The sequence below is a fragment of the Tamandua tetradactyla genome, chromosome 6 (genome assembly GCF_023851605.1).
Source record: "Tamandua tetradactyla isolate mTamTet1 chromosome 6, mTamTet1.pri, whole genome shotgun sequence".
NCBI lineage: Eukaryota > Metazoa > Chordata > Mammalia > Pilosa > Myrmecophagidae > Tamandua > Tamandua tetradactyla.
This window is the reverse complement of record NC_135332.1, coordinates 27034071-27055456: the sequence shown is the minus strand read 5'-3', so window position 1 is coordinate 27055456 and position 21386 is coordinate 27034071. Positions and strand designations below refer to the sequence as shown.

The 21386-nt window shown below is 41.0% G+C and overlaps 1 protein-coding gene and 1 pseudogene across 3 annotated transcripts in view; one reads left to right on the top strand and one right to left on the bottom strand.

Moving 5' to 3' along the window:
• The window catches only part of LOC143687481 (non-histone chromosomal protein HMG-17 pseudogene), a 15536-nt pseudogene extending 8001 nt beyond the window's left edge, over nucleotides 1-7535 (bottom strand). The window contains exon 1 of the transcript XR_013177551.1: nucleotides 7408-7535. The product of XR_013177551.1 is annotated as a non-histone chromosomal protein HMG-17 pseudogene (transcript). The remainder of the gene's footprint in view (nucleotides 1-7407) is intronic.
• CDC6 (cell division cycle 6) lies at nucleotides 834-21386 on the top strand. 2 transcript variants are annotated; one of them, XM_077164476.1, is made up of 12 exons: nucleotides 834-935; nucleotides 8691-8880; nucleotides 9785-10066; nucleotides 10191-10390; nucleotides 10629-10804; nucleotides 11418-11524; nucleotides 11937-12076; nucleotides 12581-12681; nucleotides 13841-13905; nucleotides 17009-17211; nucleotides 17625-17765; nucleotides 18065-21386. In XM_077164476.1, the coding sequence occupies exons 2-12, from the start codon at nucleotides 8703-8705 to the stop codon at nucleotides 18152-18154; spliced, it is 1683 nt and encodes a 560-aa protein (XP_077020591.1). In that variant the 5' UTR covers nucleotides 834-935; nucleotides 8691-8702; the 3' UTR covers nucleotides 18155-21386. The 2 variants fall into 2 exon arrangements, with proteins under 2 accessions (XP_077020591.1, XP_077020590.1); XM_077164475.1 differs by lacking the exon at nucleotides 834-935 and adding an exon at nucleotides 7568-7869.

The following is a 21386-nucleotide window of genomic DNA, read 5'->3' as shown; positions in this document are numbered from 1 at the left end:
ATTATATTTCATCATTTAGGAGGTTGGCATGGCCATGACTTCTGGAGAATTGGCATTTTCAATGAAATGACAGGAGTTTGCAGAAAAGTGATCTGTTTTAAAGGTCAAAAAGGTTTGGAGGAAGGGCAAAAAAATGTGTCTGCTTTATTTTTAGGGGTATTTTTGGTTTTGTCCCCCCATCCCCAATTCTGGGAATAAGTTTGATATATACACTAAATACTAATCATTCAAACTAAACATCTAATAAAAAGAGAGGGTGAAATAAACTGGAGATCTTGTAGAGTTAGTCAGTTCTTCTGCAGCAAAGGGACCAGGAGCCATTTGAGTCCTCAGGATGCCGAGGTAATAGGTGTTTTTACTCCTCCCATCCACTGTCCCCTCAAGAAAAGAATTGTTTGTGGGGGGCATCATTCATTCCTAATTCACAAACCCAGAAAATCTCTGGTGGGAGATAGGAAGATAGGGCCTTGGCTTTGACCTCGAGTCCACCTCAGTTTTTTCTGACTAGCTCTGAAGGTCAGTGGCTCTTTCATTCTTGTCCAGGAACTTCAGGCACTTGTAGGTGGACACAACAAAGAAGGGCAAGGTGAAGCACCTTAGGGAAGGGACTTGCTTTATGGGGCTCCAGAAGATTTTAAGGCCTCCTTGATCCAGAGTTCATAGCCCATCTGACTGAGCAGGCTCTTATTCTAACTTTCTCCACCAACACCTTCCCACAAGTGCAGGCCCAGCACAGCAGAGTAGAGAAGGGTAAGACAGCAAGTAGAAGCTTATGGGAGTAAAGATCCTTCCATACCAAGAAGCACAGATACTTTGGTGAGATGTAGCTCAGTCCAATAGATCTTTGGCAGCCAATAATACCTTGTTTCTTTATCTTGCAGGCCCTAGTTAAAGAGCACAGAGAAAACGAAGGTTCTGTGATCCTCATAGTTGAGGTAGGAAATGAGCTTGAGCGATGGGACAGGGACTTCCCCTTCTCCAACAGCAGGATGGATCTCCTGGGTTTCACATACCCAATGGTTTGGTTTGTTACTGCCATTGCTGAATGTAGAGGCTGCTCAAAGCTTGGCATGAGAGCAGGGAGGCCATGGCTATTCCTTGAAATGGCGGGGCAAAGTTGGTTAAAATTTCTCACCAGCCACATCACAGGCTTAAACTGCCTTAGGAACCTTTTAGTCTTTGGATCACAGGCTAAGGATCTGTGCATTGCCAGGTGAAACTCCAAGTCTTCCCGATGCTGGGTGAAGGAGTGCTCAGATTAGGTTATTTGTTCAACACATAACCTAATGTCTGCTTCCTCTACCATCTTCTGGACCACATGACTCTTGGAACAAACCATGATTAGGTCAGTTACCAAATTTTTTTGTAATCATTCTTATTTAACATTCTTATTTTCAAATCTGTTAGCAGTTATCTCCCAGAAGTATCCCCAGCATCTGAAGTGAATAGAATGGAGAGAGGGGCATTGGTGCAGGGGAAAAGAGAGAGTACAAGAGTTGATACTGCAGCAGGGTTCCAGGGTAGATGCTGACAAGTTACTGAACTTTGACTGTGAAGTCTTCCCATTTATTTTTGAAATGGGAATTGATGCCTTTTGTACAATGTTATCAAAGTGTGTCTTTTTTTTTCCTTTACTCAAACATAGAGCATAAAAATGTAAGTATAACGAGTAAAAGCCAAACTCCAGCTTTTCAGTGGGGCTGATGTCTTCTTGCCCTATGATCCGCTGCCCCTCATGTCCCCCAGCATTTGGACTGTGTCACATCGGTATGGATTGCATTTCATTATCATGGCCGTTTATAAAAAAAAAAAAGACCTGGGCCTAGATCTAGTGAGATGGGTTTTCTTCAGAGCGTGTTGGTGACACGATATCTATTTAAATGTCTTTGCCTTACACACTATTTGGTCCCGCTGTTGATAACAGATTTATCATGTATATTTACTATTGAAGAATGGGAATGTGATCCTTATAGTTATTGATCTATTTTGTATGTTATAAAAAGTTTGTAATATAGGTTTAAGGTGGGCTTGCTGCAAGAGCACTAAAACTTCTCACCTTTTAAACTTCTTTTTATCTGCCTGTGGGAATGTTGACTCTTCAGTGGAAGAATGGGTGGTCTCATGTTGAGGCTATTGCCCAGTCCCATTAACCCCCTTGCCCCCTCCCAGAAGGAGGAGGCATTGCCCAGCTAAGCATCAGGAAGCTATGTTATAAGCCCCTGTGTGGGTTTGGCTTGTGTTGTTTTTCCCTAGTGGGAAAAACTTAATAGTTAATTCTTACTGCTCTATCTGGGAAGGGGAAGACAGTGACCTCCAGGTTTTTAAATGAGCTTGATCCCCCACTTCCCCTTCTTCCCTGGTCACTGAACCTGGACCAAAGCACTTTGATATTCCAGGTGTGGTTTTATGTATTGTGGGGATTTGCTCCTGCTGCAAAAACCCATTATTTCTGCAGCCTGGACTCAAAGAGTGAGATCCCTAAGGGTACCTGTGCAAAGGGACACCAGGCTGCTAGTCTCTAGGAATTCATCCCAGCCCTCCCAGTTGGCAAAGGTAAGGAGACTAGTTGCTGGCCATTGCACAGGGGAATCCCCTTACCCTATGGCCTTCCAACTTGAAACCTCCAGAGGGAGGTAAGAAAATGGTTGTAAATAGACTTACTACAGAACAACTCAGGGTTGGGGTGTGTTTTAATTCTCCTGATCACTTGAAATAATCTGTAGGCTGAGTGCTTAAGTGAGTGGGGGAGAAGCATGACTCCAGGGTCCTTTCCTTCTGTGAAGCTCTGGGGTTTTGGGGTGGGGGTGGGGGTGGAGTATAGGGCATCTAAGGCCTTTTAGTGGCACTACACTGAGCTGTCTGTCCTTCTGGAAGCCCAACATACAATCAGCTGCAAATCAAATATTTTACATTCCACTCATAGTCTTTCTTTCCCTCTTGACTCTCAGTCCCTGGCTGTGTGGTCATGGTGGCTTCCTGCCAGCCACCTTTTAGGAATGGGAGGGGAGAATGATGGGCTGTTACAACTCTGCCTTCAAGACTCATCTCTTAAAGACAAAATGAAGCGAAAATTCAATCACCCTTGAAAATGTACAAAAAAATGTCTAACCGAAGGAAGAGTTCGGTTCCATTCAACTCCACATTCATTGTGCCTTTACTTATGTTAAGATTTCTGTGTTTTCTTCCTCTCTTCCTCTTTGACACAATTAAAATCATCCTTGATAACTGCTATTTCCTTCTTTCTCTTCCTGTTTCTTATAACTTAGTGAGTTCCTCTTTAATTATCTTAAATCTCATTCCACTAGTGGCAGAGGTGGCTAGCCTTCTTTTCCCACTTCTAACCTCTGTCCTTTCTTGGGGTGATGAGCATGGAAGTCATAGTCAACACTGAATAAAAGACTACATACAATAACGTGTGAAGAGAGAGAGACTGTGTGTATGTGTCTGTCTGTGTCTGTTTGCTTGTGAACCAATTTCATTAAAAAAATAATTTATTATATGATTTACTTTGGACTTATATTCTGATTACGGTGCTCCCTCTCCCAAATCGCATTCATTCCCCCATCCTCCCCTTTCCTCTATGATGTATAATCTGGTCTCAGGTTGGCGTCTTTGGTACATTTCCTTCTTCTGGATACTGTGCAGTTTAATTAAACTTCATTTAAAAAAAAAAACCAAAACGCTGAAAATTGTGTACTCTTGTCTGGAATACTACTTCAAGTGGTGGTGTAGAGAGGGGAGAAAATATGTTGCCTCATATTCCAGGTTACTGTCATGGTTTGACTCTAGGCCCCTTAGAAAAGAAATGTTCAGACTTGAGCAGATACCTCTGCAGCTTCCCAGGGTTTTTTTCTCTCCTCCTTTCCTGCTGTTTTTTGAAAATCACAATTCAAGTTAGCCATGCTGAGCAGGTGATTCTCATAGAGTTGGACATTATTTTAGACTTGCCACTTAACATCCTTTTGCCCATGATTTCAAGGGAACACTGGAGGCCCTCTGGCCTGTATGCTCTCCTGATACCCCTTATGATTCTTTCTTCCTGGGTTGAATGGCAGGTTCACAAATTGAGGAGTGGATGAAAAAATAAGGGCAGAACCTACAGATTGTGTCTATTTTCTGTGGGGGTTGGCTGTTTTTCTTCACTGCTTTTTAGATGAAATCTTAGCTGGCTATCTTACACTTTGACTTTAAGTGTAAAAATTCAACCCACATTCTCTGCTTACTATGGTCAGCTGACACTAAGGCTTAATGAGCTCAACTTGCACTTTCATCACTAGCAAAAGTCTTGAAATTATTTCCCCTACTCATTCATAATGGGTGTGTGTATGTATCACTCTCACATAATTTAGGTATAAAAACCTATTGGGGGGGAGAAAGACCGCCTTTCAGTTTCATCCATACTTATCAGATTGGCTGAATTCCTTATGATTGAGTCATCATTGTTATTAATATGAATAATAAACTACCTATTTATTGATTTAATTGTTCCTCCTGTGAATTTAAATAGTTCTCAAATGGAGCTTGCTCAAGTGACCCTCAACTTCCTAACTCTGTGCTTTCTCTGTTTCATTGGGATGGCTTTACTGTGTGTGTGCATGCATGCACTCACATAAAAGGATGCCAGATAAGTCTTTCCGGTATGATTTGATTCCTCCCCCACCTGTATGAGTTAGCAGGTATTAAGGACACTAGTTTGCTCACTCTAATTATTACTGAGGTACAGCTGTTTGCAGTGAATATGCCTCTTAATTATTTCCTTGTCCTGCCCACCCCAGCCGTGAACTGTGCAACTCACTGAAAGAAGGTTACCTGTCTCTGACACAGAGGTTAGAGTACGAAAATGTCATCCTCAAGGTCCTGCATAACTATCGAGAAATGTTTCACTTCTGATATTACTGGAACCCAGTCTGGATAGTTTTTGCACATAATTGAGTTCATTCTTCACTCTTAGATTTTTAGGGGTATGTATATGTGAGATTTAAAAGATTACATGTTACCTGACCACAAAAAGTTTTTATGCAAAGGGTGGAGATCCACTTGGCAGGAGTAAGCATTTATTGCATGGTTACTCTGTGCACCTATACAATATGAAGATGAGAAGGATACAGTCTTTGCCTCTAGAATGCTCATGGTCTAGTACAATATTCCTGGACAGCTACCTCACGAAGCTAGGCAGGTTATTAAAGGGCTTAATGGAAAATAGCTAGGGGTGGGAGAATGGTGAGCAGCATTCCAGAAAGAAGAAACAGCATGGACAAGAGGGACACAAGTGAGAAATAGTAGGGGGCATACACCTGATGGAGTACCAGGAATGGAAGTTTCAAGTAGGTAACCTTTCAATCCTGACATTCTGTGATTCTCTGCCTTCTTCCACAGTGGTAATTTACTCCTTGTTCTGGTTTGCTAGCTGCTGGAATGCAATATACCAGAAATGGAATGGCTTTTAAAAATGGGAATGTAATGAGTTGCTAGTTTACAGATCTAAGGCCAAGAAAATGTCCCAATTAAAACAAGTCTATAGAAATGTCCAATCAAAGGCATCCGGGGAAAGATACCTTGGCTCAAGAGGGCCGATGAAGTTCAGGGTTTCTCTCTCATCTGGAAAGGCACATGGTGAACGCAGTCAGGGCTTCTCTCTCAGCTGGAAGGGCACATGGCAGACACGGCATAATCTGCTAGCTTACTCTCCTGGCTTCTGGTTTCATGAAGCTCCCCGGGAGGCGTTTCCCTTCTTCATCTCCAAAGGTTGCTGGCTCATGGACTCTCTGCTTTGTGGTGCTGCAGCATTCTCTGCTCTCTCTGAGTCTCTCATTCTCCAAAATGTTTCCTCTTTTATAGGACTTCAGAAACTAATCAAGACCCACTCAAATGGGTGGAGACATGTCATGCCCTAATCCAGTTTAACAACCATTCTTAACTAAATCACATCAACCAGGGAGATGATCTCATTACAGTTTCAAACATACAGTATTGAATAGAGATTAATCTACCTTTATGAGATGGGATTTATATTAAAACATGGCTTTTCTTAGGGGGCATACTTCCATTCAAACCAGCACACTCCTGTAGGCTTTTCTTGGACAAGAAAAGGCTGTATATCCTGGTAAGCATTTTCATAGGCTCCAATATGAATACTGAGTACCCAATCTGCTCCCTGTATTCTACCATAACTGAGATAGGTTGCATTCCACCACCATCCCTTAAAGTTGGCTGGACACACCTTACCATTTTAGGTTATTAAGGACAATTTTCAGTGCCCAGGTTATGAACCCAGAAACCTGGGTTCTGTGGCCCTATTATGAGATGCACAACAACCTCTATCCTGTGTTAACTGTTTTTCCATTCATGGCAGGCTACTCTCTTCACTCGTGTAGTTTGCAGCTGCCAGAAAGCATTTGAGAATATCACTTTGTAACGTTTTTCTAATCCTCTTTCTATGATTAAGTGGTCAAGAGTTTGGTCTTCTGTCAGACTTCCTGGGTTCAAATTTCAGCTCTTCCACTTACTAGTATATCACCTTGCACAAGTTTACTCAACCCCCTCTACTTCAGTTTTCTCACTTGTAAAATGGAAGTAATACCAACTTCATGGGGGTGCTTATGAGGATTAATCAAGTGGTAAAGGTAAAATACTGAATCCAGTCCCTGGCGTACACTTAAGCACTCCATATTGGCTCCTATCTCCTATATGAACTAATTGCAAGTAACTGACAATTGTAATATTACTACTTTCCTAATTTTTGGCTTCAGAAATTATCTCATTTGATATTGAAGGATATAAATGTTTGCCTTCACCTAGAATTGGATTCTAGCCTTTAAAGGAACCTCAGGTTTATATGGGTTCCAAAGGTTATATTAGCTTTGGAACCTGGTCCATAAATTACTGCTCTAATTTATATTTTAAATTAAAAACTCAGCCTTTTGCTGTCTTCCCTGGCCCTGAAAACCTATTGTTTGGCCATTAAAAAAAGATTTGAAAATTAAAGGGTCATAATTCGTTCCACTCCCTATAATGCGTGAATTAAGGGGATTAGTAATCTGCACAGACTATAATTGTTCTTACCTCAAATATATAAAAGCAAAATCCTAGTCCTACCTTTCACTTCTGAAGCACAAATCAGTGAAATACTATGATGAAGTGTCGTTAAAAAAATAATTGGTTTGGGGGTCAGGAAATCTGAGCCCCAGGCCCTTCACTGTTAGCGAGATGCTGTGATCAGTAATTACCCTCTGCACATTTGCTTTTGTGCCTTGCTCGGTTGGAAATAAGTAAAGGGTTTAGCACTATGCCGGTACACAGCCGTTCAGTAAATGATAGGTATTACATAGAAGCTCTCTGAAAATCAACCCCGTCCGGATTAAAAAAAAAAAAAAAAGTATATTGGGCTGTGAGAAACGGCAACCCTACCTTTTACACCTTCCACCGAAAGAAGGACGGGGAAATAGCTACGTGAGGCAAAGACTACAGCTCCCAGGGGCCCTTGCGGCGTAGCCGGGCCACCTTAACTTAAGCCGGCCCCAGCGCAGTTGCGCGTCCTTTCTTAGAGGCCCCGGATATAGACGTCTTCGCTTGGTGGGTGTGGCCTCACTGTGAGGCGGATAGTTGGGGCGCTCTTACTGGCTGTGGGCTTTTTGGCTGGCCCTGGACGCAGAAGAGGGTGTGGTGTCCGAGGAGCTCTGCGCTATAGTGACAGCCAATCAGAAGCCTGGCCTGGCTTTGGCGGAAGGCGGGAACGCTGCTGCGGTGCGAATTTGGCGCGAGCGCGTCTGGGCTTTGCTGCTGCCGGTGTGTGGTTTTTGCGGGAGCTTGTCGAGGAGAATCCCTAGGGCCGTGCGCTTGAGAGAGACGTGAGAACGATCCTGTACCGAGGTGACGCAACCCATTGAGGTGGAAAGGAGAAGTTTCGGGGAGGAAGGGTGCTCGGGAAGCCTGGGGTCTGGCAGGCAGTGGAGTTAGGTAAGGGCTGAGGGGAGGGCCGCGAGTTGCTGTGAGACCGGAGGTGAAGTGAGGTGAGGAGAGCTGAGATGCTGGGAGGTCTAAGTTTGGTGTCGGGGGAGGGGGAAGACCCGCGCCCGGAGGAATTCAGGCAGTTGTTTGTGTAAAGGAGGTGACTGCTGTGGAAGGAGGATTTTCCGGATGGGGTTGAGAGTTGTGTAGAGTGGGAACTGAGTGTAGGGACAGGGAAGAACTAAAGGAAGGCTGTAAATGTGGAAGGGTGCTGGGCTAAACTGAAGATAAAGATATCCCCTGTGCCTTGAGTGAGGGAATTAGAAGTACTATGAAAATCAATTAAAATAAACTTCTTACTGCATGAGAAACAATATCGCTCAAGGGATTAAGAACGTGAGCTCTGAAACCAAAAGCCTGGGGTTATATCTTTGCTTTGCTACTTTTAGTTCTGTGACTTTGGGCTCCTATGCCTCAGTTTCCTCATCTATAATATAGGAATAATAATACCTACCTCCAGGGTGGTTGTAAAATGTAAATGAATTAATATATGTAAAATGCTTGCAGCGGTGTCTATAGATTTGGATGTGAAGCAGAATTGAATGCTAAAATACTGCTATAACATACTTATGAAATGGATGCTGGTTATGAGTTCCAGTGACCAACAGTATAATATTCCATTAATTATTTTCCCTTCATATTTACGTATTGACTGGCTGTCCTTTTCTCTTTCTCATACCCAGCTTGCTGCCATCATGCCTCGAACCCGATCCCAGTCACAGGCTACAATAAATTTTCCAAAAAAGAAGCTATCTCAGACATTGGGCAAAGCTAAAAATTGTAATGACACCAAACTAGAACTGATTAATGTCCAAGCTGTCCCTTGTTCTCCTTGTGTGAAAACTCTGCCTCTCAGCCCCAGAAAACGTCTAGGTAAGCTATCCTTTTTATAGGTACAACTCTTGGACTAATAGTTCTTGAATTCTTTTTCCTTTTGATAAGATGTCTATTTGAAGCAGCTTTCTATGTTCAGGTAAGACTTCTTGTTCATTTTGATTATTTTCAGAATGGGTACTAAGTGCTTATTGAACTCGAGTTAGGACACTTATAGAGATCACTTTCTGAACTGTTTAATAGATTTGGTCGGGCCACAGTGGCTCAGCAGGCAGAGTGCTCGCCTGCCAGCCAGAGGACCCGGGTTCCATTCCTGGTGCCTGCCCATGTGAAAAAAAAAATAGATTTGGTCTTTGTTTCCTTAACACTACTTCTGTCAGCATTTTAACTGATTTTACGGTTATGTGTTATGAAACTTGCCTCAATATTTTTGAAATTAAGAAAAAATGGTATATAGCTATTTTCAGTCCTTTTCTTGTTTTAGTACAGTGGTTGATGATCTTTCTTGTTTTAGAGCAATTGTTTTTAACGGAGTTTGATTTGGTAGTATCTGGAGACATTTTTGGTTGCTCAGACTGAGGACATGCTGCTGGCACAGTGGGTAGAGGTCCCACTGCTAAACATCCTATAATGCACAGGACAGCCCCCTACAACAAATAATAATCTGATCCAAGATGTCAGTGCTGTGGTGCTGAGGTTGAGAAACTCAGTTTTACGATAGTCTTAGAATTTTTTCCCACTAAAACCTTTTGATTTTAATCTAATTAAGATTCAGTGGTGCCATCTGCTGGCCAATATATGGCCAATACACAAGAAGACATCCTATTTGGTCATACTGTCACAGGTAGAAATTCACTGCTTTTGGGGGGAGCCAGAGGTCTTTGCAAGTCATTTTACTTTCCACTGTCATGAATGACCACATTTTGATTTCCATATGTTTCAGGTGATGACAACTTGTGCAACACTCCCCATTTACCTCCTTGTTCTCCACCAAAGCAAGGCAAGAAAGAGAATGGTCTCTCCCGCTCACATACACCTAAGGGGCGCAGACTGCTATTTGACAATCAGCTAACAGTCAAGTCTCCTAGCAAAAGAGAACAAGCCAGAGTTCACCAAAGTAAAATGCTTTCCTCAGTTCAAAAAGGTCAAGAAATCACAACTAATTCTGAGCAGAGGTGTCCACTGGAGAAAGAATCTGCATGTGTGAGACTCTTTAAGCAGGAAGGTTCGTTTCTATATGGCAGCTGTTAGTGCAGCTTTGTAAACAGAGCTGATGACTTCAAATGAAACCCAGTGGGTTTTCTCAGTCACCTTCTGTTGTGTCTCATTGTCCTTTCATGTCTGCACAGGCACTTGCTACCAACAGGCAAAGCTAGTCCTGAACACAGCTGTCCCAGATCGGCTGCCTGCCAGGGAAAAGGAGATGGATGTCATAGGGAATTTTCTGAGGGAACACATCTGTGGGAAAAAAGCTGGAAGTCTTTATCTTTCTGGTGCTCCTGGAACTGGAAAAACTGCCTGCTTAAGCCGAATTCTGCAAGACCTCAAGGTACATTGAGGGTCTGAATGCTCTTCTTAAAATGACACTTGTCTATTAAGAGTTAAGAAAGAGTAAGAGTGCTTAGAGAATTGAGGATTTCCCCAAAATGGAACATTTTTAATTTCACTGTCTGTCTTTCTAAATGAAAGTAGAGCTTCTCCTATGTGCTGTCAGCTGCTCAGACATTCCAGGTTCTGTTAGATCTTTATCTGAGGCCAGAATAACTCTTGTGTTTACATTTTTCTAGGAGGAACTGAAAAGCTTTAAAACTATCATGCTGAATTGCATGTCCTTGAGGAGTGCTCAGGCTGTATTCCCAGCTATTGCTCAGGAGATTTGTCAGGAAGAAGTAGCCAGGACAGCAGGGAAGGACATGATGAGGAAGTTGGAAAAGCACATGACTGCTGAAAAGGGCCCCATGATGTAAGTATTTCTCCACTGCATGATACTTTCTGAAAATCTGCAAAGTCTATTGTCCAAAACCTTATTCTAGTCTCTTGAATTTATCCATTTGCTCCTAGAGAACATGTACTGTGTTTGATATATTTGAAGTATTTACATAAAAGAAAAAAAGGAAAGAAAAATATAGCTTCTAATTGTAAATTAGAAAAAAATGCTTTTAAACTAATTGCTTGAAAATACCTGAATGTTACTTGTTCATAATCGGGATGTCTTTTGTAATAGTGATTAAAGATAGGACAGATGATGATCTTCAAACTGGTCTTAGCTTTAGGAATGTGACATAAAATCAGTTCAAATCACATAGATTGAAGATTTAAGAGGACCGCACTAAGAGTGAGCCCTAATATAAACTGTGGACCTTAGTTAATTATATAACTATAATAATATTGGCTTATTAATGGTAACAAATGTACCACACTAATGCAAAATGTTAATAGGAAAAGCTGTGCATGAGGGAAAGGTAAATGGGAACTCTACCTTCTGTGTGATTTTTCTGAAATCCTACAACTGCTCTAAAAAAATAACAAATTTAAAAAGATGACCACAGATGCTAATTGTTTGTCTTTATTTGTAGCGTGTTAGTGTTGGACGAGATGGATCAGCTGGACAGCAAAGGGCAGGATGTATTGTACACATTGTTTGAATGGCCATGGCTAAGCAATTCTCGATTGGTGTTGATTGGTTAGTGCTCAGTTATTAATGTTATATGGTGGTTCTAAGCGTTCCTTCTCAGCTTATTGATCACCTGTTATTTGATCTTAAATCAGCTTTCTTCTTGCTATAAAATAATTGCTATAAAATAATAGTAATTTTAACTTAAGGCAAATCAGTCTTGTTAATTCTGAATAGAAATGACATAATACTGCATTTTAGGGACAGTCTCAATTTTTGAAGTATCTGCTCTTGCTTATCAGGGGACAGTTCTATGCCTGTGATGACTGTACATCTTACCTATGAGTATTGGGGCCAAATGGGAAACAGCAATTAGAAAGCTGGATTATAACTGAAAATTTAATTTAGCTTTCAAAGAGCTTACTTTTCCTTTGGGATGATTTGGCCAGTGATGAATAGTATTATTTTATCGCCCCTTCAGGTATTGCTAATACTCTGGATCTCACAGATAGAATTCTGCCTAGGCTTCAAGCTAGAGAAAAATGCAAACCACGACTTTTGAACTTCCCACCTTATACCAGAAATCAGATAGCTGCTATCTTGCAGGATCGACTGAATCAGGTAAGTATCAGGCACTGTGCCAAATTATGTGTTCTGTGAATCCCTTGGTAGGATCCACATATTTAGAATGATGGTTCTAAAGTATTTGATTTAATTGCTTTATTAGTGGAGCAGGAAGTTTTTCAGGGCCTTGGTGAGATCATTCTTATATGTATTTCTACATATGGCTCCATTTATTGAAGACTCAGTGTTGAAATAAAAATAGGAGTTAGAGGAAGTACTCAAAGTTTCCTTAACCGCCTTTAAAAATAGGGCCAATGAAAAACTATCTCTCAGTCCTAATTGCTTTTTTCACTTGCAAACTTCCAGCATATTTCTACTAATCCTAATCACGAGAAAACTCTCAAATATCTCCATTTACTGATGAACAGAAAAGGCATCTCTTAGACCCTACAGGGTGGCCAGTCAGGTTTAGACTGTAGTGTGAAAATATTTATGTGAGTTAGACCTAGATAACAGACAGGGGGTTCTTATAGTTCAAACTGTCATATTCTCTGTCTGAAGGTGTCTAGAGATCAGGTTCTGGACAATGCTGCAATTCAGTTCTGTGCTCGTAAAGTGTCTGCTGTTTCAGGAGATGTTCGCAAAGCACTAGATGTTTGCAGGTGAGTTGTGGCATTTTGGTTGGTTTTATTAAAAAAAAAAACTGCTGTTAATTGTCTCGTGTAACTCAAGTGAATGTGACTTAAGAGGCTCCATTCTGCTACTTTTTATGCTCAGAAAGGAGGACTTGTTCCTCAGTAGGGAGCTCTGCATTTCCACCGTGTTAATGTCGAAACATTATCAGTCCATTACCTACAGAGGGAGAAACAAATGAGATGTTGCTGGCACTCCCTGTGGTGATTATAGATTGGTTAATTACATTTGTATTAAAAAAGACTCCAGTTTACTTTTCCATTAGCTGGTTTCAAGCAGGTTTATTTATGGACCTGAACCATCTTTGCCTTTAAACATTTTTCCCCCTTCCTTTGCTTTTGTGAGCACCCCTTCCCTCCAGTTGGTGGTCCCCCACAGTTGTACTCCAGACCATGCTCTCCCTTCCCATCCCCCTGTCCCTCCTGCTGGGGAAAGCCTCTGTGCTGACTGATGAAATTTCTTTCCTCCCAGTAGGGACACTGGGTCCATTAAAATGATACTTGCTGTGCTGGCCTGCTGGTCCAACCTCCCCCTACTGCCATGCAGAAGATACAGGTCTGGCTCATGGCTTCCTGTGGGCAAAATACTTTGGAGAGAGCAGTGGGAGAGTAAGCACTTCCCATTGCTAGATGGCATGATCCTAGACTTGAAAGTCTCCCCTAGTCAAGAAACTACTTGGTAAAGACGGCAGCTCTTAGCAGTAGTCATGTACGCTGGTGCGGCTGAGCCTTCCTATAACCTGTGGATATATAACTGAGGACTCCCCCTTTAGGTCTGGACTGTGGGAGTGGTGCTTACTCTCTAGTCATCTACTCACCCTGCATATCATCTCACCTATCCATATTATTTTCTCCTCATCTAAAATGTCATCATTGGCTCAATGAATGGTGACCTACATGGCATCTATAAAAGGAAACCATGTGCTGTTGAAGTGTCTCAAATTCCCTGGTCCATGAATTATTTCAAGACAATTCCCCTTTTGCTGAGAAATAGCCCAGTTTGGTTTGGGGCTTTAAAATTATAAAACATGTTGTTTTTAGCTAATGTTCCTGTTGTTGAAAGCTTGGTGGTTTGATGTGGTGTTTGTTTTGGCTCAGTTTAAATTAATTATAGCATTTTTTTTTATAGGAGAGCTATTGAAATTGTAGAGTCAGATGTCAAAAGCCAGACTATCCTCAAACCACTGTCTGAATGTAAGTAGTTTTTCTCCTTCCTGCCTTCCTTTATGACTGGGAGCTTAACCTTTCTGAGTAAAGAGGTAGAAAGATGAAATGAACATAGTTAAATCCACAGACCCCCATTTTTTGGTGTGGTGTCTGTCTTTGGTCATTTTCACCTACCTTATTGTAGTCTTGCCGTGCGTTACTGGAAATAAATTCCCTATGGTGTTACATAAGTGGCTGGGACGGAGTAAGTTTTCTTTCCAAATTCTATGAATGAATACTGTAATATGGTCATATCCGCTTCTCTCTGGCTGCTTATGTTAACTGCACTTTAGATCTTGATATAGGTAAAGTTAAAGCCAGGTTAATAAGGGAGAGTTGGATGAAGGAATTGAGAGTTTGACTTGAGCTATCTCAAGCGTTTAAACAAGTTCAGAAGGGTGGAGGTACAAAGATCATGTTGTTACTGCAGTAGACTGCAGGTTATTACAGATGACAAAATTTTCCTTTCCCCAGCCTTGCACTCTTAGCCATTGCAGAGGTAAAATGGCCATGAACTACAAAGCTCAGTTTTTAATTTCCAATATTAATCTTTAGAAACAGAACAGCCTGATTTGATTGTTTCTTCCTTCACTGCTGTACTCCTGCACTGGTCAAGCATTAATAAATTTGTTTCTAGTACTATAATTCTACATAAAACACTTTTTTTTAATCAATTTGTTAAAAGAAAATTAATGAAAATATTTCAAAAGTAGCCAAACTTTGTGCTTAGGTTGTTGCTAGGCAATATATGCTAAAACATGGACCAGATACTGGTCTCTTCTTCCTCCTCAACTTTTATCTTTTCACTTTTTCCCCTACCAATAATATTTAGGTTTGTCAGTGGCCTTCCTGACCACCACTAGCACACACAGCTCAGAGAGTTTGTTAGTTCCGGACATACATTTCTTTTCTAATTCTTTTTTTTTTTTTTAGATATATTATATATCCACATACCATATAATCATCGAAAGTGTACAGTCACTGGTTTATAGTATCATCATATAGCTGTGTATTCATCATTACAATCAATTTTTGAACATTTTCACTACTTCAAAGAAATAAATAAAAATAAAAGAGGAATACCTAAAACATCCCATACCCTCATCCTCAATTGCTTTTTTTTTTTTGTCTTTTTTTTTTTTTTATTCATCTGTCCATATACTGGATAAAGGGAGTGTCAGTACAAGGTTTTCACAGTCACACCTTAAAAGCTATATAATTATTCAGTCATCTTCAAGAGTCAAGGCTATTGGATTACAGTTCGACAGTTTTAGGCGTTTCTCTCTAGCTACCCTAGTACACCAAAAACTAAAAAGGAGTATCAAATACTGCATAAGAATAACCTCCAGAATGACCTTTTGACTCTATTTGAAATCTCTCAGCCACTGAAACTTTATTTTGTTTCATTTCTCTTCCCCCTTTTGATCAAGAAGGCTTTCTTTCACATTTCCAGGGCCAGGCTTATCCCTGGGAGTCATGTCACATGTGGAGGGAGGGTGGGCAGTGAATTCACCTACCAAGTTGGCTTAGAGAGAGAGAGAGGCCACATATGAGCAACAAAAGAGGTTCTCTGGGGGTGACTCCTAAGCATAATCATAAGTAGGTTTAGCTTCTCTTCTGTAAGAATAAGTTTCATTAGGGCAAGCTCCAAGATCGAGGGCCTGGCCCATCGAAGTGGCAGTCCTTAATTCTTGTGAGAATATCAGGTCTTCCCCAGTTGGGGAAGTTTAATGTTTTAACCTTTTTCCCCAGTCCCTCAAGGAGACTTTGCAAATACTTTTTATTTCTTTTCTTTTTTTTTTTGCAAATACTTTTTAATCTTCTTCCCAGGTTACTTTGAGATGTATCAGGGCATCACACCAACCTGTACAAACCACCAAGATCTCCCTATCCAAGGTTGCATGTAATTATAGGGTTCAAATAAGTTGACCATTCAAGTTAGATTAGATAGTGTGCTACTGAAAATATAAATTTTGCACCAAACAAACATCTCTTCCCTTGATTTCACACAGAAGTTGAAGTTTTCAAATTCTAGCATACATTATTAGATTTACTTCATTCCTGTCTTTTGACTTCTGGTACACCTGGAATCGGCTTTTAAGAGTTCCAGAAAGCTTATTAGAAGGAACTTTCTAATAAATAGAACTGGGCTTCTTTGAAACATAGTGAGTTCCCCAGCATTGAAACAGATAAATGACCTCTTGTTGAGATTGTTTTAGAGGAGATTCAGCCGGGATAGGGGCAAGAATAGACTTCTAAATTCCTTTCAATTTTAGATTCTGTTATTATATCAGTGATCTTTGGTTTCCTCACTGTTATTAGTCCTCTGCAGCATTCTCTTTATTGTAATGAAATAGAGAGGAATTGTTGTAAGAAAACTGCAAATAATCTTAGGAAGTAACGTTAAGCAAAGGTTGTTACAGAGCAAATCCCTCCTCTGTCATGCAGTTCAGGAATCTTCCAACAATGAGGCCATAGTTTGTTGCAGCTTGTTGGCAGTCTCCCAGCCTCCAGCTTTTGAGATGGTACTATCTCTTAAGATATCCTGTGAAATTTTCTCTAGCTACTGCAGATCAGCCAAGGCAAGTGAACCGAACCTCAAAGGTCATTTAGGGAGGCTGTCTGGACAACCAACATGGAATTGACTTTATTGTGTATATTTAGTCACTTATTTGATGGGGTAATTTTACATCTTTTTTTTTTTCCCTAATTACCAGGTGCAGTCATCACCTTTGTTTCAAGGTTCTCTTTTTTAAATTTGGGGTATTGGCAAAATACAGTAGTTCTCCGTTCTGTCCTTGATGAGGTAGATTTTGATTCTCTGACAAATTATATTCTACAGGACAAAACAGCTCACTTTTCTGTGCAGGAAAAGGGTAGCCCTACTCTGAAAGTCATCCCATTTGGCATCTTTCTGAGGATAACATTGTTTCTCATCCTTTGGATTCTAGTTAGAGATTTGGAACCTCTGGCTTTGTCACCATGTGGCTTCACTTGAATTTCCTTTAGCTTAAAACTTAGTATCATCTGTCCCAACACACATAAACTCTGATATTTTAAAATATCTTATCCTGATTTATTTATTTTATAGGTAAATCATCTTCTGAGTCTCTGGTCCCCAAGCGGGTCAGTCTTGTTCACATATCTCAAGTCATTTCAGAAGTTGATGGTAACAGAATGGCTTTGAGCCAAAAGGGAGCACAAGATTCCTTCCCTCTTCAGCAGAAGATTTTGGTATGCTCTTTGCTCCTCTTGACAAGGCAGTTGAAAATCAAAGAGGTCACTCTAGGGAAGGTAAGTTGGAACTCTCAGAGGATTGAGCTGGGGTGGGGATGAGAATCTGCTTCATAGAGCAGATATTTTCCAAAAGGTCTACTATTTTCCAACTGACAGGAATTAAAAATGGGTTTGACAGTAAAAATAAATACTGGTACTATGCAAAAAGCAGCTAACTTTATTTCCCTTGGGTTGGGGTTGAGAATTTACTATTAATCACCTGTCGCTTTCCTCCTTCATTTCTGCCTCTCCCAGTGAAACATATAACATTTTGAGAATATCTACAGAATGCCTGTTCAAGGCTTTTGTTGAAAAGAGGGAGAAATAAGACATTCAGATATCTCTTTTTACAAATCCAAACTCCACATTTTTAGAGAAATGGTAAGAGACAAGCTTTTAAGCAGCATCTGTTCTCTCTTGTTTCGTCCTAGTTATATGAAGCCTATAGTAACGTCTGTCGCAAACAGCAGGTGGCAGCTGTGGACCAGTCAGAGTGTTTGTCACTTTCAGGGCTCTTGGAGGCCAGGGGAATTTTAGGATTAAAGAAAAACAAGGAAACCCGCTTCACAAAGGTACAACTAACCGCTTCTTTATGATAGTACTTTTAATTAACCTGTTTTGGAGAGCTTACCTTTTGCTAAAGTAAAAAATTTTAAATGATCACAATTAAATGAGTAATGGGCTTTTTTAGCTGGGGTTTAAGTGTGTATGGATGGAAATGTAGTATGAATGAGATATTTTCAGGCTATTAAAGCAGTGTTTAACTTGCTTGCCTCATGTGGAAAAATTTTAACTTGGTAGAAGTTTGCGTAATAATAGCTTTACTTTTGTGAGTTCTGCACCATGAGAAATCCTTTTCTCTTCTTTCCAGGTGTCTTTGAAGATTGAAGAGAAGGAAATAGAGCATGCTCTGAAAGACAAAGCCTTAATTGGAAATATCTTAGCTACTGGATTGGCTTAACTCTCTTTCTTTTCTTTCACTAATACCTCACCTTTCCAGTGGCATTTAGAAAAAGCTACAGAATATTCATTTGAGTATTTTATACATTCAGGTCTGAAAATAAATAGGGCATTTTTTACCTAAAACCAATGAATTTTAATCTATAGAGTCATGAATATATTAACACGGAATAATGTCTTAGGGACTTTTTAATTTTTACCCATAAAAATGACCAACTAGACCCTTTTAAAATAACATTTACTACCTCTATCATTTATATGTCTGTAGCCAGAATGCTTGCAAGTGTGCAGAATTATGTTGTAGAGGGTATATATGTTTGCCTCTTAGTGTCCTCAAACATTGGTGTATTTTGTTAAGAACTTTGGAGTTAGTGTAAGAAGCATGAAAAAAAGACGATGCAGGAAAATAAGCAAAGTGCACTCGGAAATTTGGTCAAAGAATTTCTTTTTGGAGTGTACTGTGTTCATTTTGCAGATACCATATTGTGGCAATTTAAGGACTCTGAGTTTCTTGGGCACTCCCAAGGTTGTGGGGGTGGTAAGGAGAATGTAACTCTAAGGATTGTGAATATATATTTATTTCACTTTGCATTTTTTGTCTTTTTAAGCAATCGCAATTCAAGAGAACACAAGCTTTCCAAAGGCAATGTGAGAATTATTCAAACATTCCCACTGTTTTAGCTACCCCCAGATGAAGCCACTTGTTTCAAGATGCCTTAGTTTGGGGTTGGAGTTGCATCTAAACCACATATTTTTCTTATTAGATAAATTAATACATATGGTTCCTCACAGCTCCCCTTTAATGGGTTTGTTCAATTCATCTCCCAATGGCATTAAATGGCATTTTGTGACTGGGACACCAGAGGGCACCACTATAACACAAGCTGCCTCAAGAGTCAGGCTTGGGGTTGGGGTATTTTTCTTTTGAGGGAAGGCAGAAGATAGTTCTAGTTTGATTATTTAAGAGATTGCTGTATTTTTATAACTCAAGCTTGAAATGTAAACCATGTGTGAGATGACTGTCAGAGAACAAGTGACCAAGTCTCATTCCCCTGAGCTCTTCTGCCTGCCTTTGCCTTTCTGACTTGGGCTTGAGTTTGGGAACTCGATATGTGTACAAATGATCTGTTGGCCAGTGTTTCATTCATCCTTCCCGCTGTATCCCTGCAATGTGATCTGGACTGCAGCAGGTGGTATGGGGTAGAAGGATGAACAGAGAGAGCCATCTGAAATGAACACTACCCACTAGTGTGTGTAGGAGAGGATAGTTCAGACATACGATTCTACATGTTGTGACCATTTTCACACTCCTTTATGGAGCATTTGAGCGGGGAGCACAGTTGCATACCTAGAAGTTGGGAAAGTATCTGGGGTTATAAGGGTTAATAAGCATAATTGCAAGATTGTCCGAAGGCTGATGGAAAGCAGAGACTGAATGGGATTGAGAACAGATGCGAGGCTTGATTTAAATTACATTTTATTGGATACTGCAACCTAAAGAGACGTGACTGCTTTACAGTTAGTTTCCACACTGTGGGCAGCTGCTGTCTGTTCTGTGTCCACAGTAGGATCCTGCCCAAAAAGGAGCAGCCTCCCCACCTCGTTGTATTTGAGGCTTGGCGCCTTCCTCTTAACTGTGGGGCTTGAGTCAGGAACATGGCTTGACTCGCAGTGGGGCTGCAATGTATCCTCCGTGGCTGCCAGCCAAGATCACATTTGCAGATTCAAAGGAGCCAAATTTCTCTCTACCTCCTTTCTCTCCCTTTCCCCTGGTATTTGGAAATAGGTTTTTCTGAGTATTGGTTTGTTGGTTTCCTTTCCTTCAGTTCTCCCCCCACTCAATTTCTAGGTCATTGCTGCTCTCAAGACTTCAGCAATTGGAACAGGGTTGGTTCTGTCACTGATGCGTGAAGCAGACTTAGAATCCCTGCCTGGCTTCCGCTGCCCTTGTGGGAGCAAAAGCCGATGTATGTTTGTCAGTAAAGTCTTAAGTGTAATTCAGACAGCCAGGGAGCAGGTTGAGAGGAGGAAGAAAGTCCTTTCCTTGCTGGCTTTTCTCACTTAGCTATAGCTAAGAGCTATAGTAAGGTGGTCAAATTTTTAGTGGGCTGGGCTGAGCTTGTGGTTACTAGTTTTTGCCAGGATCATCGGCTGCTTCACATGGAGTGGTGGCAGAGATGCTGACATACATTTTTCCTCTTGAAGGTGGTGGGATATGTCCTGATTTGTGTGTGTGTGTGTATATATTCCCCCCCCCCCCAAAAAAAACAAGCTTCTTAGAGTGCTGGTGGGTATTGCCATGGAAAAAATCAGGCACAATAAAGTTGGCGCAAGTTTCAGCCTGAGCTGCCACCTCTGATACCAAAAAAAGTTGGTGGACCCCTATTCCCTACTCCATCCCCCCCAACCATTGGTACCTACTTTTATTGAGTGCCATATTAATATACACCAATGAGAACTGGGGTGTGGAGATGAGGTAGAGCTTGGGGACTAAAAAATAACATTTTTTTCAAGAGGTGTTACCTTGACTGCAACTGAGGAAAACCTAGAAGAGAGCCAAGGTGGAGATTTTATTCACATTTGGCTCTATCCCCAGTACTTAGTTCAGTATCTGGTACCTGGTGGGTAATCAATCCATAATTGTTGAATAAATGGATAAATGAACCCAGTAAGATGCTGCCTGTCTTCCCATTTTTAAACAGTTCAACATTGTGGGTGCTTTTGCATTGGGATGTTGAGCAGGCCCCTGCACACGAAGGGTGTTCCATCTTATGAGATGTGTCTTAGCACAGTTGTGGGGCATTTATTGGCCTCATAGATGCCTACCACTCAGTCCCTCTGATGTGGCATTTTGCTTGAGGCAACTTCCATTTTGCTCCAGGGACATTTTGCTGTAAGGAGAGAGTCCTACCTGAAGGCTGGGAAGAGGGGTGCCTGTCTGGATGTCACCTAGTGTTACTGGAGATTGGCCAGAAGCTGTGCCTTCAGTTGGCAAGGGATTAGGAGGGAACCCACCTTTGCTTTCCTGCTTTTTAACTTTGGAGAAGTTGTCAATCTCACCATCCTCCCCCAAAAAAATAAGGTGCCATCATAGGCATAAACAGCCCAGGTCTCCCTCTAAAGATCTATAGGGGAGAAGGCCTGCCCTTTGGTTTTCCCTTGATTTCTAACCCCAGCCCTAAGGCAGTAGAAGCTAATTGGGTACAAGAGGCCTGGGTAAGGTTCTCTGAAGA

Bases quoted from the DNA above. Each gene is read 5' to 3' on its own strand.
- CDC6 (XM_077164476.1), top strand. From the start codon at position 8,703: ATGCCTCGAACCCGATCCCAGTCACAGGCTACAATAAATTTTCCAAAA. The intron at 10,067-10,190 runs GTTCGTTTCTAT...ATGTCTGCACAG, and splicing joins GAGACTCTTTAAGCAGGAAG to GCACTTGCTACCAACAGGCA. The intron at 10,805-11,417 runs GTAAGTATTTCT...CTTTATTTGTAG, and splicing joins GCTGAAAAGGGCCCCATGAT to CGTGTTAGTGTTGGACGAGA.